Consider the following 17883-nt stretch of genomic DNA (forward strand, 5'->3'; position numbering starts at 1 on the left):
GGAGATCTTTTAATAGTCAGTATGAACAGGAGGAATGATTAGAGACCTCTTTACTGTTCATATGGACACCTGAATGATGATTTAAGACACACTTGAAAAATTGTGTATATATCCTTTAATGCCTACAAGTGTGAGGTCATGGTACTCATATAAAACAGGTTTACTGGGAGTGAGAAGGAGGTTAAGTATCACATGATCTTTGTTTATGAGTAGATTGGTGCTGTTGTGAACACTGAGCAGAGGGAACAACCAGCTCTCACCTTTGGATATAAGCTTTGCATGAATGAGATCACTGATACGAGCGGATGAAGTGAGTGTCCTTCATAGGCTCATCTTCAGGGACAGGGGAGAGGGGGAGCTCAGGGAAGAAATTTGAACCACTTGTGTTGGAAGGAGCTAGTTACAAATGGACACTTTGACATCCTTTTAGGAAAGAGCTGAAGGATGAAGCCAGAGAGAGAAGATGAGAACATCTGGGACACTTCACTACGCCTGCTGCCTCCACAACCCAAACACAGAGAAGCAGCAGAAAAGGTTGATGAAAGAATGATAGGATTATGATAATTAATATTGTAATCTGTGTGTGAGGTCATTATCTCCAGCTGTGTCTCCTGATTAAGAAACTAAGAGCATGTAGTTCTTCCTTCATGAGATAAAACATTAACAGGTGTGTTATCTGAACTGCACACTAAATACAAACAATACACTGCCATGGATTGTAGATCAAGCAAATACATTTAATGTGTATTTTCATTCAAATTAATAAAATAAAATGCAAAATAATAATAATAATAATAATAATAATAATAATAATAATAATAAAATCTGCTCCCTCCACAGGCTGGCGGGAAGATGGGAGCAAAAACAGAGAGGGAAGATACATCTTACACATCACACCTGGACTGACAGCACGAGTGTACAAGCATTAGACAGATATGAGGTTATCCTGTCATTATGAACGGTGTGTGGTTCAGTTAGTCTGCTGATATGACAGATATGATCCTGTTTGTCTGACTGAGGAACTGATTCAAAAGAAGTGTGGATCACATTGATTAGAAACAAAATGTGCATGGATATGTTTTATTATGTTGGTTTTATGGTCCAAAGCTGGGAATCTTAAACTTAAATACTTCAGTCATATTCTTCATTTATTCTTTGATTAGGTTCTTTACTCAAATCAACATTTTTTTTTAAGCTAAGTCAGACATTTAACATTTGAATCATTTTGTTAAAGGGGCACTCCAGTGATTTTGATTATTAGATTCAAAGAAAGAGCCAAACACAATTAAAAAACCCTGTATCATACATTTACCACAATGCAACCTAATACTGACTACTTCACCCTGATGGTCATCAAACTTTAGAAAAAGAAACCACATTATACAGCTGTGGAGAAGCCTCGTGATAAATAAACTGATCTAATGTGTAAAATGTGTGGTGTGCCCCTGAAAATAAGTTTGTATTATATAAACAGCATGGTAGGAGTATTATTATAAAAACTTCCAACATAATGCCCGACTCTACTCATACATGTCTAGAGGAAACAATTTGTGAACCATAAAATGTTGATGTTTTAAAGGTACAGATAAATACTGGCATGAACTGTGAGATAAATGTGTGGCCTTCAAAACCTCATATCAGTCAAACCCAAACCAAAGCTCACACTCACACACGTTCAATACGTCTCTCAAACATTACTGTCCTCCAGGTGGTACAACTTTAAACACATCAGTCTTCCAAATGATTACTCCTAATCACATAGTGTCACTATCATATTAACACACACATGGTTACAGTCAGCAGACCGGGTCTGAGAGAGAGAGAGAGAGAGAGAGAGGGAGAGAGAGAGAGAGAGAGAGAGCATCATATACTTTCACTGTCTGCAGTTCTACAACCATCTGAACAATCAAACACTGCTCATGTTCACAACGTTTGAATATCAGGGAGTCCGTAAGACTTTCACGTGGCTTTGCTGAGTCAGCGACAGTCAACTTGTCCACTTTGGTTGAGGCCAAAGAAATGACACCGAGTGTTCAGTTCCTGGTGTGAGAATCACACACATTCCACACCACACCACAACGCTGCTGTTCACCAAGTGTTGGAGGTGTGATGTTCTTCAGCTCTTCATCTAACAGCTTACTGTGGCAGTTTCTTCTTCTACACTTCCTCCCTGCAACATTTGAAAGTGGTTTACTGAGCGAAGCGCTGACACAGCTCTGCATCTCCTGTTGCTGCTTCACAATAAAAGTCTCCCAGTGGTTCACTGACGGAGAGCTTTTAATGTGAAGCAGCAGCAACAGGACATGCTGTGTTTGCATTAGCTGCAGCCTAACTAAGCATTATTTTAATTATCAATTAAATTAATCCATGACATAACAAAGGTTACATTATCATTAAACTGCTTGTGCAGTATGAAAGCACTCCAGATATTCTTTTTCCTCTCATAGAAGACCAAGAAAAACTAAATATTCACATTTAACTGGCTGGAACCAGTGAATTTTAGGCATTTTGCTTGTTCCTTAAAACAATGAATTGTTTTATTTCTTAACAAAACGTAGCTCAAACACAGCTGTGATACAGCTGCAGGAGAGCCACCAGTAAACAGTGAAATAAGGCTGATAGCTGTATGTATGAAGAGCGACGTGCTGTAGGAGAAAAACTAAAGTCTGAAAGATATTCAGTTGGAAGAGACGGACGTCTTCAGAGCTGAACACGGAGACTTCTCTCAGACACACTTGTCAGTTTAGCACAAGACACAGCTTTGGTGTGAGGGAGGAGATGGTCACAAGTCAGCTGTACCACACCTGATCTATTCATACAAATCAGTACGTCACAACCACAGAAGCCAGGAGGAGAGAGCAGGAGACTGTCTGAAGAGTTGACATTATTTTAGAACTGTTGTTTTCAGTCAGAGTGATCATCCTGTCCAAGATAACAGCTAATCCATCTGAAGATCCAGAGACGTGACTGCCACCACAGGAGACACAGAGCTGTCAAGGCACGGGTCGGGTTTGTAGAGAAGGTTCAGAGTTCTGGAGGGTTGTTGCTGAAACTGTTTCGGCTACTTTTATTAATGTTAGCCGGCCAGCCGGCAGTTTAAGCTTTTTTAAATATTGTACACCGGCCATCAACTACGAGTGAGAAGTGACTCCCTTTAGCTGAGATGTAGACGTATATGAAGTGTGTCTGTCTTCATGTTAATGCTGCATTCACGTCCTATGAGAATAATAATCAACACAACCTGACAATTATTCACATATTTAAATTCAAGATTCCATCAATGTAGATTTCACATTTAACACACAGAAACTATGTTCAATATTCCACAGCAAATCACACACTATCATTTCAACGATGAAACAGAAGTGAGGCATTTCAATAGACCCGTGATCAGAAATGATAAGATGTGATGAAAGTCATGTATTAGGTTAACTTTATTTAGAAAGAAAACATTATTTTCTACAGTTGTCCACACGTCAGCATTAGCTTCAATCCTAATGCTGATCATTACTAATCAACATATTTTAGTATTTAACAGCTGGAACTATTTTTATTAAGTGTTTGATAGTTGAAAATGTGGATCTATCATATTTTGCATAGGTCGTGAACGCAGCATAATGTCCTGTTTGCAGCTACTGCTGCATTTAATTATTGTTCCAGTAAGGAAATATACTAAGTGTCAGTCCATGAGCTTGTACAAATGCCTCAGAGTGTGTGATAGTGTGTGCATGCACATGCCACATGCATTCACACTGCAAGCAACAAGTCACCTCCACTCCTTCTCTTCATTGTTACCTACATCAGCTGACAGCAGCCTATCTCACGCCTGAACTGGACAAGGATGTTTGAGCAGCTGTTACTGCTACACACTGAATGCTTGTGTGGTTCAGTTAAAGCTGCATTCAATACCTGAACCTAACCTTTACTCATCAGAGAATGATCACTGACTGTTGGTGTTATGGCAGGCAGCTTGTTTCCAGTGAACAGTCTCTGATTAACTCACCTTTCTGTGTGTCTACTGTGTTAGAGCTACCGTGTAAGCTGGAAAACATTTAGTAGTTGCTGATTTACCAGAGCTGTCTCTTTTAACCTTAGTGAGGGTTTTTTGCCCCCGTGTGGACAAAAAAATTGACGAAGCAGCTTTAAAAGAACCACAGCAGTGTTTTGCAGGTTTTAGTCTAGGACTCAAACTGTAAGGTATGAAAACCAACCTGCAGAGACCTGAACCTGGCTTCATACATTGTAACTGTATGATCATTACTGGGTGTCCACTTTATGGTACCAACTGATATGCTTCATAACTACACTGTGTTGGAAAATGGCCTGTCATCTTCTACCAGGTATTGATACATACACTGTCTTTAGTAAGGAGAACACCTGAAACCTGGTTCTGAATCAGTAAAAAGCTGATTTATAAAGGTTGAAAAATACAAATCTAAACAGGGTTTGTCAGAGCTGATTAAAAGGTTGAAGTGTTGAAATGATGTTCTTATTTTTTATTTTACTTTCACAGTGATCAAAAGCAGAATTTAATAGTAGTAGTTAAAATCCTAACAAGTAAATCTGCTCTTAGATGCACTGCTGTGTGATGTGATGGATTCAAACTCAAACAAAGTTCAAGTCTCACTGTTATCATCCTGCATTATCAGAATCAGTACTGATACATCAACCCTGTTGCTTGCAGTGTGAACAGTGACTGTGTGTGTGCACGCTTCTATCACCTGTGTGTGCTTCAGCCTTCATTCTCATTCCCCTCAGGTTTCAGTTCATGCTGTTCATGTGTGTGTGTGTGTGTGTGTGTGTGTGTGTGTGTGTGTGTGTCTGTATATTGCTGTTGTTGCACAAAAAAACATCAGAATAAAGAACAAAGAAAAAAAAGGGAAAAAAAGAAAAAAAACAGCTGTGGAGGTTTCCAGGTTTAAAGGACCTGCTCCTGAAAATTCACTAAACACACAAATGATGATTGAAGCCTTTCATTTAAGTCTACGTTTTTTCTTTAACAACAGCAATATGTATGCATGTATGAGAGAGTGTACTGTTGGGTTGGATGGGGTTAACTTATTCATCCAAAAAACTGTAGTCATTATCCGCTCGCCCTCGTGCAACTAGAAACAGTGCTAGAGGGAGTGTGTGTGTCAGTGTCACATCCAGTGAGTGTTGATTTTCATCACTCTCCATGACAACTGAGAGTGGCAGCCACATGTTCTGATAGAGCACCAAAGGACAGAAAATAACCCCTCGTGTACTCCACACAGCTCCTGCAGCACAGTAAGTGATACTGAAGTCTGTATGTGCTTGTCTTTGTTTGTTTTCACCATTTAGATCAAACACACACTTTTCTGCTGAGTACAATATTTATAGCAGCTTTTAGGTATTTGACTTATGAGTTCAAAACACTTCCATTAAGCTTCAGAACACTTATTGTGCTGCTCGAGCTGCTCGGAGATATTTGAAGGCTATTTTCAGACAGTACCTGAAAGTCTCAAAAACATGTTCCTGTCTACTTCAGTTGTCTTCCTGAAGGCTGATACTGAGCTCACTGTCTGCTATATTAACACACACACCTCACTGATGTTCCCGCTCGCATTATGGAGGAGCAGATAATAACACCACAGTTTAGTTGTGGGTGAAGTGTTCCTGTGTGTATTAGTGGTAGTAGCACCCACACAGCTGTTTCCACTTGATTAGCCTGATTAGACCTCTTTCCTGGGACTGGAGCGGATATGATTGACATCTCCATCGCTCCTGCTGTTGTTTTGCTGCACCTTACACCTTTATCATTTTTAAGAGTTTAGTGTGCTCGTGTGCATCTTTCAGCTGAGCAGAGGTCAAATCAGACAGCCTGTGAGGGAGAACACGGCCTTTAATGTTATTCTGGGTTTCAGATGTTGGCATCTGAACTCAAAAGCCATATTGGTTGAGTGTGTGTGTGTGTGTATGTGTGTGTGTTGTTTATATGAGTATGTGTGAGAGAGACATGTGTCTTATCACTGTTTATCCCTGTCCAGTAGCTCCTGTAGTTCATTCTGGATGTCCTCTGGCAGCTCCAGAGGAGGCAGGTCATCCAGACACAGATCTTCCTGAGCTGGCATCTCCAGCGGTGGCAGCTGTGGGATTGCGATCTCCTTCCCTTTCCCGGTGCTTTTCCTCTCCTGCCCGCCTCCCGTTCCCGCTGGTGGCAGTACCCACAGCTCCGATCGCTCTACAAAGTCCGCCGCCTCGGCCGCCTCCGAGCGCAGCCGGCCGTTCTCCGATCGTAGCCGCTCGTTCTCGGCCGCCAGCTGCTGGTTGTCGTTCATCAGCTGGTCGACCAGGCGCCGCAGGTTCTCGATGGTGGTCTGTTGTTCTTCCAGGCGGGTTTTGTCATCTTTGGTGGTCTTGGAGCCGGGGCAAGGTGGAGTCATAGGCGGGTAGCTTCCGGCCTGCCGGGTCTGAAGCTGGTAGAGCAAGGTGTCGTACTCTCTCTCCCTGCTTCCTGTGCACTCTGCAGCTGAGAGGCCAGGGGGGCCGTGGGGCTGCAGCGGGCCTGTGGACTGGGTCTGAGGGTGCAGGGTGGGGTTGCTGGAGGGCTGCGCGGGGCCGGATCGGGCCTTCGTTGCCTCGCGACGGGCCTCTCTCTTCCAGCGCTCCTGGATGAGTCGCTGCTGTTTGATATGACTGTCCCTCTGCAGCTCCATGGACAGACGAGCCTGCACACACACACACACACACACACACACACATTAACAGCAGCCACAGATCTCTGAATATTAACTACTACACTGACTGTCACTACACAGCTCATTTATTATTATCATTGTATTATATCCAATCCACTGTCTATGACAAAAAAAACAAAAAACAGCAACATTTGAGAAGCTGCTACTCATAGTAGTATACTGATACTTCATAGATACATATAATTATTAAGCTGCGTTCACACCAAAAGCGCCAGATGTGGAAAAATTGCTTCATTCGCGCTTATGACGTCGGGAGAAACTCGCTGCTGATTGGATGTCGCCTGAAAAGTTCAATTTTTCCAACTTTATTCACGCCGCTTCAGACGCTTCATTCCTGTTCATTCTGATATAAAATCGTGTGTGATTGCGTCATTTACATTGATTTTCTATGTAGACTTGAGGCTTAATTTGCGTCAGACGCTTTTGGTCTGAACGCCCCTTTAGGCTCTACATTCAGTTTAACACACCTACATTCTTAGCATCTTAGCCTGAGTCTTTAATGAGTATTCTCTGTGTACTGCTATATGCTGCTCTACTCAGATATTATACTGATCCCAATACAACTGGATGCAATACTGCTTTAAGCTTCAGATGAGCTGAGTGGAGGTTGTGTTAATCATTGCTTTTATGTTAGGGGGGCAGAAATGCATGAATGGTAAAGAACAGAGGAAGAGGAGAGGCATCACACAAACAAACACACTCACCTGCTCACACTCTGTTGTCTTCATAGCATCCGTCAGAAGATCTGCAGGGAGATAAAGAGATGAGGCAGTGTACACACTTTCATTACCAAAGTATTAAAAAAAAAAAAACATCTAATCAACTTATTGATAGTATCAGTTTAGGCACAAGTTCAGTGGCAGAAATGTGCAGTTTCACCTGCTGTCATCAGTTTGGTGACAATAATGACTCATTTAACAACATACTTTTCATTCTGCTTTGATGATAGTAGATTGATCTCCTGCACTGTCCCAGTCTAAACATAATATGAAGACTCAGCCAGTCAGTGCCACACTAACTATGGCTACTAGAAGCTGATTGACATATTGGTGAGCTAACATAACCCCGGTGATAAACTTCAACAGTCAGTGAGACAGTTATGGTGAATAAATGTACAGCAGGTTTATATTCTTCTCTATTGTCATTATAACAATGACAGCTGCTAGAAAACACATGATTACAGTTTATATGGTGCCAAATGAGTTCCCTAGTTAGTCATAAAGCTAGCTAATGTTGTTGCAGAAGAGTGAAGATGCTGATGACCTCACAACAAAACAGCTGGCCACAACTGTTAATAACCACAGATGAATAGACCAGCAGAAAAACACTATAAATAAACATGTGAACACAGTAAAAGACAGAGAAAGCTGATTCATTAACCCTTCTATACTGTTCATATTCTGTATCATAATTAGTCTCTACACCAGGAAAAGTGGAAGTATAAACATCATTTTGTCATTAATTACGCACAAATGTGAACAATCTCTGCGGTGTGCAGAGATGTTGTATTCATTTTGATGACTTTATGATGGTTTATTAAAGCAGTTTATCTAGACTGAGACAGCAGTGTGGATATCAGTATTTCCCCTCCAATAACAGTGTTGTACAACATGTATGTAATTCTTGTGTTAGAGCACGTATCTTCACTGAACATACCTGATGCTTTTCCGTGACAGCTGATGGCCTCTTCATACTTTCCGGCTGCTACCAAACGGTCTGCCTTCCTGCACTGCTGATGAGCCTGAGGAGAGGCACACAGATGGAGGAGGGGGGGTCAGTCAGATGCATGTTAGTTAAGAGATTTAAAAAATAAAAAAAAATAAAAAATAAAAAGTGGCAAGGAGTGAAACACATGAGGAAAATGATTTTTAAAAAAGGAGGGAGTGTAGAGAATTTAGTGAGAAAGATAAGGAGGAAAAGAGGGGGGGGGGGCGGGGGGGCAGAGGGGAAGGGGAACAGCGGACAGAACAAAAAGCGAGGAAAACTTTGTGGTCACAGACAGAACTGATTACACAACACTGACACAACTAGAGCTGCAACTAACGATTATTTTCATTACTGATTATCTGATGATTATTCATAGTTAAAAATGAGCCACAGCTCAGTGAGATGTACTCATGTGTCTTGTATTGAACAATCCTAAAGTCCAAAAAATAAGACATGATCACATTTTAGAAGCTGAGATTTTCTGCTGTTTTTGTTTTTCAAAAATTGACAAAACTATTACTTGATTATCAAAACTGTTAAAATATATTTTTGCACAATATTCTTATTTGCACCTTAAACTGTCAGAATAATCAGGTCTAGTTTGTAGAATTGGTTTAAATGACATTTTAATAATAAAATATCAATGAGAATATACGTGGGTTTTCTTGATTACATTACAACATATTAAAAGATAGATTAATGACATTTTAAGGAAATAATCTGAATAAATGAGCACAGAAACAAATCCATGCATTGGACATCATGTTCTGTGACCTCTAATAAACCTGAGCGGACTCATTTTACATCAAGATGACTAAATGGCTCTGAAAGAAGCTGTGGCCTTCACACTCACCACATCTCAACACAACTCAACACCTGGGAGAGGTTTGACAGAGCTCTTCAACACCTAACCCCAGACTGTGACTTTCATATATTAAGGTAAGGTAAAAGTAAGGGTAAACTTTATTGATCCCCCTGGGGGGAAATTCAAAATTGGCACAACAATATTCTTTTTAATAAGTGATCAAAAATAAAATAGTATATATAATAAACACTCGCTAAAATAATCTGTAATTATATAAATCTACAATATACATACATTCCTGATACTATATACATGTGTGCAGTGTTCCTGGTATTAAACAGTAAGGACAGCCTCAGTCTTATTAGTGGGAGTGGGAGGTACTGGGAGCTGTGGTGTTGTACAGTCTCATGGCTGATGGTAACATCCATCTGTCCATTATCTACACCTGCTTATCATTTAGCAGGGTCGTTATCTAACAACGGCTAACTTGTTAACTTTTAACCATACCCAACAACTGTACCCAGAAATTGTTTATATTCTACTTATTATGAAAATCACACCAAAAATGGATTCAATTTCCTGCAGTTGGATCATGTGTTTTTATAACATATCTTAGTATCCTTATTTATTTTTAGACATTAAATATGATTTCTTATTTTTTGCTTTATATACCTTTTTCTACTGTTTTTAAATTGTCTGCTGTTTGTTGCTTTATTACTTTAATGTGTAGCACTTTGAGTTCTGCTTTGCAAATGTAAATTGCTTTATAAATAAAATGTATTATTATCATTATTATTATTATTATTAATATATTGAGTCTTTGCGGATTCTGGAAATAACTTTAATATCTTTCCTAAAACCACAGGCTTAGTTCTGTGACATATATGTTGTGACAATACATGAGAGTAAAACTCAGTCTCCAGTAGAGTTCAGAGATTTGGACAATATATGACAACCTGCCCGGAAGTTCGTTTGAAGACTAGTGGTGGAAAAAACATCTCACTGACACACTTTATTCTGCTTTTTACCTTCATTTGTCATCCATCTTTCTACACTGTATATATAAAGTATAAAGATAGTGCTAAATACTGACCTTAATTATAACACTGATTACAATGAATACCTGTGTGATTGTCCTTAATTGACAACGATGAGACATTTAACAGATGAAGCAGGAGTGATGTGTAGGACAGTGTAGCCTGTTAACACTCACTTACTATTAAATGGCTTTACAAAAAAGTGAACAAGTAGCTAGCTGAGCACACTGTAGCCTCTAGCTGTTACCAGTAGCTCAACATTACACAGCTAAGTTATAACACACGAAGAAGAATGGACAGCGCCGTGTCCTTACGTCAAACGTCTTTATGCTCATTATATGGAGGAATAACCCCCAAAATGTACCATGTGTAGCATGTCTAAGCTACCGGACAACAGTAACGTTAGCCTGTTATTGCAACATCAACACCGAAACTTACGAGATTGAGCGGGCTGTCCACGACCTCCATGGAGTCTGTTCTTCGATGGTTTACACTACATGAAAGTCGTCTGTGTCCGTCACGGACTGTCATTCGCACTGCGAGAAGAATGGCGACAAAAAAGAAGTACAAGTAAAAATTAATGTCAGGGAAGCACAGTCGCCTCCACAGCAAGAGCTGCGTCAACACGTCGTTACGTGACAGACCTTCCACGTACGTTTTAGTCAGGTGTTTTGCTGCGTCAGGCTGCCGGAAGTAGAAAAGGCATGACTTAAAAGTAAAAGCTTTAAAACCACAGCGACAAACAGTCTGTACGAGCTTTAGGTTAGCGTCAGATTCACTGTTAAAGGAAAAGTTTGATGTAGACATAAATAATGATATTCATAATGGTTGGTTCTTGTGAAAAGGTGTTAGACGTAAAGCTTGTTAGCTTTTATTCTATTTGTGAAAAATGAAAAAGGCTGATTTCACATCCAGGTCACATTACACCGATTCTTATTCAGTTTTCACTAATAGAATAAAGGTTTCACGAGTCTTCGTCAGTTTTAATGAGTCTCTGGAATCTCCTTGTATATCTAGTCCAAGTCTATGTATAGTGTTTTTTGATCTAGATGTTTTCATTAGCAAAATAAAAGTTTCACAAATCTGACAGCGGGTTTAAACAGGCTTTTGCTATGATTCTTAAACCTTTTTTTTTCTTTTTACAAGTGTAAGTGGTGAAAAACCAAACAATCAGTCACTGACATTAACTTCTCACTTGACTTTGAACCTGAAGCTAACTTCAGTGTAGTAATATCAATGTAAAACACGAAGAAGCTGGTACTAGGTTAGCCTGACCACACCTGTATTTCTTTATTTAGAGGTTGTTGTAACTTGTGGTTCCCATAAACACACCAGTGGAGCTTACAAAACTTGACACGTGGGCTTGTTTTAGGGATGCTTTTATTGCGAAGAATTAAGCGGAAACGCTCTGTGTCACTACGTCTAACTTGTCACGCTGGTTTGTTTTCGTTTTGGACTGAAGAGGAAGTGAATTCCACATCGACGTTCTCAGTTGATTCGAAATTATAAGGAAATAAGCGGATTGAAAGGTTATTGGCTCTCAGCTACTGTCACTATACTGCTCCTGTGTGCAGCGCTGTTACAAACATCTGTACACATCAGCAAACAGCAGTGAAACAGGATATTCATTTAACGAAGCACCAGCCAGGTAGCTGCATCACTGATGTTGATGAAAAAGAAAAGTCATACGTGTTTAATATTGTCCAGTATGGCCTCGTTAGTGCTGCTCATGATGGTGCTGTACGGCAGCATCAGCAGACAACAGGCGGGTGTCTCTAGCCTCAGACAGGACTACCAGCTGCTGGGCAGACCGCTCTACAAGCTGGACCTCACCTGGCCTAAGAACCCGGAGCTCTTCACCGGGGAAGTGTTTGGAGCAGCTGTCAACCAGTATGCTGGTGTGGTGTATGTGGCACAGAGAGGTACATTATACGTTAGACATCCAAATGGATCCAATTGTGGTGAACCATCATTTTGCATTGTTTTGTTTGTGTGGACATGCTTTTATTTATTATTACATTTGTTGTGTGGAATATATAGTAGGTATTTTAACAATAAAGTGAAATGTATTGAATTATACTCCTTTGAAAATATAACACTGTCAAATGTCTACTTAGACTTGCATAAATGTGCACAAAGGATGGTTCATATAGCTGATATTTGTAAAAGATATGTGTAAATGATGTGATGACTCTTGTCTCTGTTCTCGTGGTCCGTGCTGTTCACTGCATGTTCACGTGTCACCAGGAAGCAGGAAAGTGTCCCACATCAGAAAACTGTGTTCATTACTTAACTCACACTTATCCAAACACAGCTTCAGAGCAGCATTCAGATCTATGTGTTCCCCACAAATTCACTGTTCCAGCCCACATCAAGGTGAGGAGGTTAACTGAGGTTGAAGTTGAGGACATGCTGGATTTAGCCTAGATATTATTGATTACAATCAAACTCACCACACAGTTATGACAGATGGTTATCACTTCAAATTGAAAATCTATCCTTCTTGATAAGAAAATACTGTTAATACTGTTGCATATCTGATATTGTCAATGTAAATATTGAATACCATCTCCTTTTATTAATGATTTTATTATAAGTCAGGCAGAAACTCTTGAGAATAAAATAAAATCATCTCCTTTATGATAGATAGATCATTTAGTATTTTTGTCAGCTCATTAATGTGCAGTTTATTTATAACTTTGTTCTGATTGTAACTACACTGTCCCATGTATGTGTTATCTTTATATGGAAATGGAGTTCCATGTATTTATAGGTGTGTATTTGCATGGTTGACAGGATGGCCTCATTAACGAGGGGTGTCCCAGTGTGAACTGATGTACTTCCCCATGCCGGAAGTCTTTATGGGCACTTGGGCACTGTTGTCATTCACTGTAAACATGTTACATAAGAAGGCTTGTGTAAATATCACAAGGGTGGGTACTGGGATACTCCCTGGTTTAGTCTGTTTTTATCTTTTCAGTTCTTCAGCAGACTGTTCCAATAGACTGTTTGACCACAGACTGCACTCACATCATTTATTAGTATTGTAATATTATTTACAACTGCAGACATGGTAGATTATTGTAAAAAAAACAAAAAAACAACAACAAACACAATTATTAACTTTGTATAATTTCAGATGATTTACTGGCTGGCTTATGAATATTAATGACTTTTTATAAATGAATGACAATTTATAACTTTGACTGTTTATTAGTGAGATAGACTCCATAGGATAAAACTGGTGTTAAATCCCAAGTTAAGACTAAAAACTAACAATGTTTTAGTCTGTCTCTTAATAGTTTCTAACTTTCCTTTTGTGGCTCTCAGCTCCAAGCCCATATGTTCCCACTGAAGAGATAAGTCTTTAAAAACACCTAACAAATATAGTTCCTTTTTTAAAAATGTGCTTAGTAATTCTCTAAAACTGCTGGTCACTGTAGTTCTTAACAAACATGTTTTGAACAGGAGGAAATAGTGCTTTTGTTAGGGACTATTTTCTGGTAGGGTGTGTGTCACCTAGTGCAGCAGTCTGGCTCATTGACAATGGAGATCTATACAGCACAAAGGAAGAAGATATACCAGACTTTGGATACACACCCAGTACTTGCTAGTATGGTGTATATACTATTGTTAGTATGGTAACTCAAACTTGTTCTTATTAATGATATATGGTTGATCTATAAGGTATTTGTAAATGATGTATTAGCCATTAATTAAGCCATTAGGTTATTATCAGCTTGACCCATGATAAGGGTACCTTATTAGAAAGTAATACCATATTTATTTATTACACACTATGGTGTTTGAGCATTAACATTTAAAAGGTCTCTTTATTTGTATCTGTATTGTATCATTGTTTTCTTCCCCTGTTCCCTCATCATTTATCATTGCTACAACCTTAAGATCTATAAAATCTGATCACGCTGTAAACAAGTGAAAATCACATCAACATAAAAAGTGCTTCTTCATTTTTCCACTAAGTGTTTTACTTTGCTTTTACTGCAGGCGACAATGTGCCCAAGGTGCTGGTGTTCACCACAGATGGAGATTTCCTCATGGCCTGGAACACAACCACCTTGGAGATGCCTCATGGGATATTTTTAGCCGATGCTGCCACATCAAACCCTACGGTCTGGATCACGGATGTGGGGAGCGGCCCGTACGGCCACAGCATCAAACAGTACTCGCCCTCTGGAAACCTTTTGCAGGTAGACAGCTTTACTGAGGATTTGGTTTCCCTTGAAGTATCAAGTGTGATATGTAGAATCAGAAAAGCTAAATGAAATACAATCTGTTGCTTTTTGTTAAATATTTACTTGTATTCGTTAGGTGCTTGGTACACCAGGGAAGGCCGGCTCTTCGTTGACCCCTCTGCAGTTCGACCAGCCAGCTGAGATCTTTGTGCATGAGTCTGGGGAAATGTACATCGTGGATGGTGACGGTGGGCTGAACAACCGCCTCATCAAACTGTCAAAAGACCAAGAGGTGTTGTGGATGCACGGAGAGAAAGGGCAAGGCTTGGCTCAGTTCTACATCCCCCACAGTGTGACCGTGGATAACGCCCAGAGGGTGTGGGTGGCCGATAGAGGGAACAAGAGGATCCAGGTCTTTAACTCCATCACTGGGGACTGGCTGGGCACATGGGGAAGCTGCTTCACTGAGGATGCGCCCTATTCTGTCCGCCTGACCCCGGACAAGAAGTACTTCGTCGTCGTCCAGCTCAACACCAATCAGATTTCGCTGCTTGATGCACCACCGGTGGGTTTGATTGGTCAGTGCAGAGTGGTCAGTGTGATTCAGCTGGCTGACGAAGTCAAGCCTCACCTGGTAGACCTGGACCTGAAGACAGGGGCTCTGTATGTAGCTGAGATTGGAGCCCAGCAGGCCCAGAAGTTCACCCCCTTCAGTCTGGGTGAAAATTTCCTGTAGAGGCACACTGGGCTGGGACTGGAATGGCATGATTGATCAGAAACACTGTGCCATTTATAAGCATTATCATTTATTTAGAAAAGGACTTAAAATGTCCACATGTTAGTATTCTGTCATTTGCAATATTAATATCCAAAACAAAAAAATGCAATTCAGCCAGTATAGTAAACCTTAATCATTGAGTCATGAGACGGCTATGGTACCTTCTGACCAGACCTATGTCTATTGATAAAGCATTCAATTGTAACATAGAATACAACATAAAAAATTGCTATCACAAGACAGGACTGTCTTTAAGTGTTTTATTGTAGAACAAATGCAAAAATGACCTTTTTTCATTACAATAATTAGTTTCAAAGGAATAGTTCAACATTTGGGGAAATATGCTCATTCACTTTCAGTCAGAGGTTGAGATTAAAAGATGCAGTGTTTCCCATTAAGTATCTAGACTGTGGTGAGCCGCCACGGTCTAGTTAATCAATGGCAGCCCACCACAATCCCGCCAAAGTTTCATAATGAACCAAAAATATTTGAACACTTGTCATACCAGCATAAAAGATCTCTAACTTTAAGATGTTGAAGCTTGTGCTGCTTGTGACTTTGTTTTTGGGAGCCTCGCTGTGGCTGTATGCAGGTTAAATACAAGTAGCTTTGGCAACTAGCTGCTACTACCTATAGGCATGCTAAGCTAAGCATCACTGCTCCAAGTTAACACAAAGTTGCAACATCAGTCATATTTCACCGATAAGGAGAGGAATTACTGAAGAATAGAGCAACAGTGTTATACGTGTAGTATCATGTATGACATAAGAAGCTTAAAATCCTCAATTCAGTAGAAATAAGTAGTGTACAAAAACAATGTCTGAAAATAGTTTAAATATTTGATTATATTTGCCATGTCATCGCCATTCATATGTATACAACCAATGTGTTTATGGTTCAACTGTTTACTACAGCACTAAATTGAGTGAACTAAAGAGCTCAAAGTTCTGATCTAGCTCCTTAATTTAGCTCTTAAAGTGCACCGGATTGATGCATTCAACATTTAAATGTACAAGATGTTCCTCCCAGAGGATCCAAGTTCCACTCACCAAAATCCTGTGGGAAACACTGACTGACACTGACTTCAGAGCCGAGCCTAGACTAGAAGCAGAGGCAAACATCTGTCCTGGCTCTGTCCAAAAATGTTCAAAAAAATATAAATACCAGCATGTCTAAAGCTCACTAATGAACATGTTGTATATATTTGGTTTGTTTTTATCTGGACCCAAACAGACTGTTTCCTGGCAAACAACAGTGTTTCCATACGCCCAGTAGCCATGTGCTGCATATCTGCCTCCACTGTTTGTATAGATATAATAAAACAAGCTATAGAGGTGTTTGAACTTTGGACAGATCCAGACTAGCCCCCATGGTACATCACATCATCAGAAGTTTTGCATTGCCTCTTCTTACTTTAGAGAACGGCTCAGCAGTTTGGTTTAATGATGGGCCGTTCTTTTTTTTTTTTTTTTTTTTTTTTTTCATTGGGGGAGACTTTGATCAATGTAGATTTACAACACAGTTAAAGATTGTATCTAAAAGGGGAAACAGCATTAACACAGTATTTCTCTTCCACTGCCAAAAGTTGCTCGTATTAAACTTTAAGGTTTATTGGAATTAAGATAGCATTAGACTTTTCATGCCCTTTGCTGGTGTAGGCTCAGGATTAGATGTAACAAGTATATATGACAATAATTAGGATTTAATGGAGCCTTGTGTTTATTTTGTTATTTGTAGATTTGTGAAAAATGATGTTAAAGTTTTGACGTAAACTGTGAAAGTCAGAATTTTCATCTTAGGGCCAAATATTTTTGCTGCGGGGGCCGAATTTGGCCCACGGGCCTTTATTTGCCTACCTCTGCTTTAGATAATGGTTTATGTATGTATGTATACAGCCACTGCCTTTGGCTGCTGCTGTAGCTGGACATACCTGGTTGTAGGTTGGAGCTGTGACTTTGACTAATGTGGCTCCTTATGTACTAACATTAGCTAAACATACATGGTAAAGCCTGACACTATTATTACTACAAATACTACTACTAGCTATAATCACACTTACAGCAAGCCAGAACTAACAAACCTCTAGCATTCCTCTATGGAACATTCAGAACTATGGAGAACCTTTCATGGTGTCCATTGCCTCCCCCTGCTTCCAGTCTTAATGCTAAGCTATGCTAACCTGGCTCCAGCTCTGTACTGAACACACAGACATGAGGTTGATATCTATAACCACCTCACTCTCTGACAGAAAGCACATGAGCAAAATGTCCCAAATGTGGAGCCATTCCTTTAAAGCTGCAAGTGTGGAACTTTTACCTCCCCCTTCTGGCAACGAGAGTAATTACAAAAAAAACACTGTTGTCACATGATGTATCCTTCTCCATCGCTACTGTGTATTACAAACAGCGGATTCATTGTGTGGAGTTTCACACAACGCTCGCGAAAAATGAAATCAGAATTTGACCCATACAGTCTGAAAACATTTGAAAAGTCTACAAGAGCCGCACGATTAAATTATTTTATACCCATTCAAGTTAGCAGAGAGCTAACAGGAAGTTAGAAGTCTCTCGTACATGCTCTGCCCATTGAGGATGAGCAGTATGTATATATCCAGCCAGCGCAGGGATGTCGCCACTGACAC

General features: G+C 39.9%; 2 protein-coding genes across 2 annotated transcripts; one reads left to right on the forward strand and one right to left on the reverse strand.

The window, feature by feature from the left end:
- Positions 1–3410: 3410 nt before the first annotated feature.
- Positions 3411–10887, reverse strand: nrbf2b (nuclear receptor binding factor 2b). Its single transcript, XM_062443080.1, has 4 exons — positions 10707–10887; positions 8376–8460; positions 7424–7464; positions 3411–6689 (listed from the first exon to the last, which is right to left on the reverse strand). Exons 1-4 carry the CDS (start codon positions 10797–10799, stop codon positions 5988–5990), a joined length of 921 nt encoding a protein of 306 aa, XP_062299064.1. The 5' UTR covers positions 10800–10887; the 3' UTR covers positions 3411–5987.
- Positions 10888–11741: 854 nt separating this feature from the next.
- Positions 11742–16648, forward strand: LOC134003739 (NHL repeat-containing protein 3-like). The gene is made up of 3 exons (XM_062443044.1): positions 11742–12190; positions 14277–14479; positions 14601–16648. Exons 1-3 carry the CDS (start codon positions 11932–11934, stop codon positions 15198–15200), a joined length of 1062 nt encoding a protein of 353 aa, XP_062299028.1. The 5' UTR covers positions 11742–11931; the 3' UTR covers positions 15201–16648.
- Positions 16649–17883: the final 1235 nt, after the last annotated feature.

This window comes from Scomber scombrus, chromosome 21 (genome assembly GCF_963691925.1).
Source record: "Scomber scombrus chromosome 21, fScoSco1.1, whole genome shotgun sequence".
NCBI lineage: Eukaryota > Metazoa > Chordata > Actinopteri > Scombriformes > Scombridae > Scomber > Scomber scombrus.

Bases quoted from the DNA above. Each gene is read 5' to 3' on its own strand.
- nrbf2b (XM_062443080.1), bottom strand. From the start codon at position 10,799: ATGACAGTCCGTGACGGACACAGACGACTTTCATGTAGTGTAAACCAT. The intron at 8,461-10,706 runs GTAAGTTTCGGT...GCCTCTCCTCAG, and splicing joins TGGACAGCCCGCTCAATCTC to GCTCATCAGCAGTGCAGGAA. The intron at 7,465-8,375 runs GTATGTTCAGTG...ATCTCCCTGCAG, and splicing joins CTGTCACGGAAAAGCATCAG to ATCTTCTGACGGATGCTATG.
- LOC134003739 (XM_062443044.1), top strand. From the start codon at position 11,932: ATGTTGATGAAAAAGAAAAGTCATACGTGTTTAATATTGTCCAGTATG. The intron at 12,191-14,276 runs GTACATTATACG...CTTTTACTGCAG, and splicing joins GGTGTATGTGGCACAGAGAG to GCGACAATGTGCCCAAGGTG. The intron at 14,480-14,600 runs GTAGACAGCTTT...TGTATTCGTTAG, and splicing joins CCTCTGGAAACCTTTTGCAG to GTGCTTGGTACACCAGGGAA.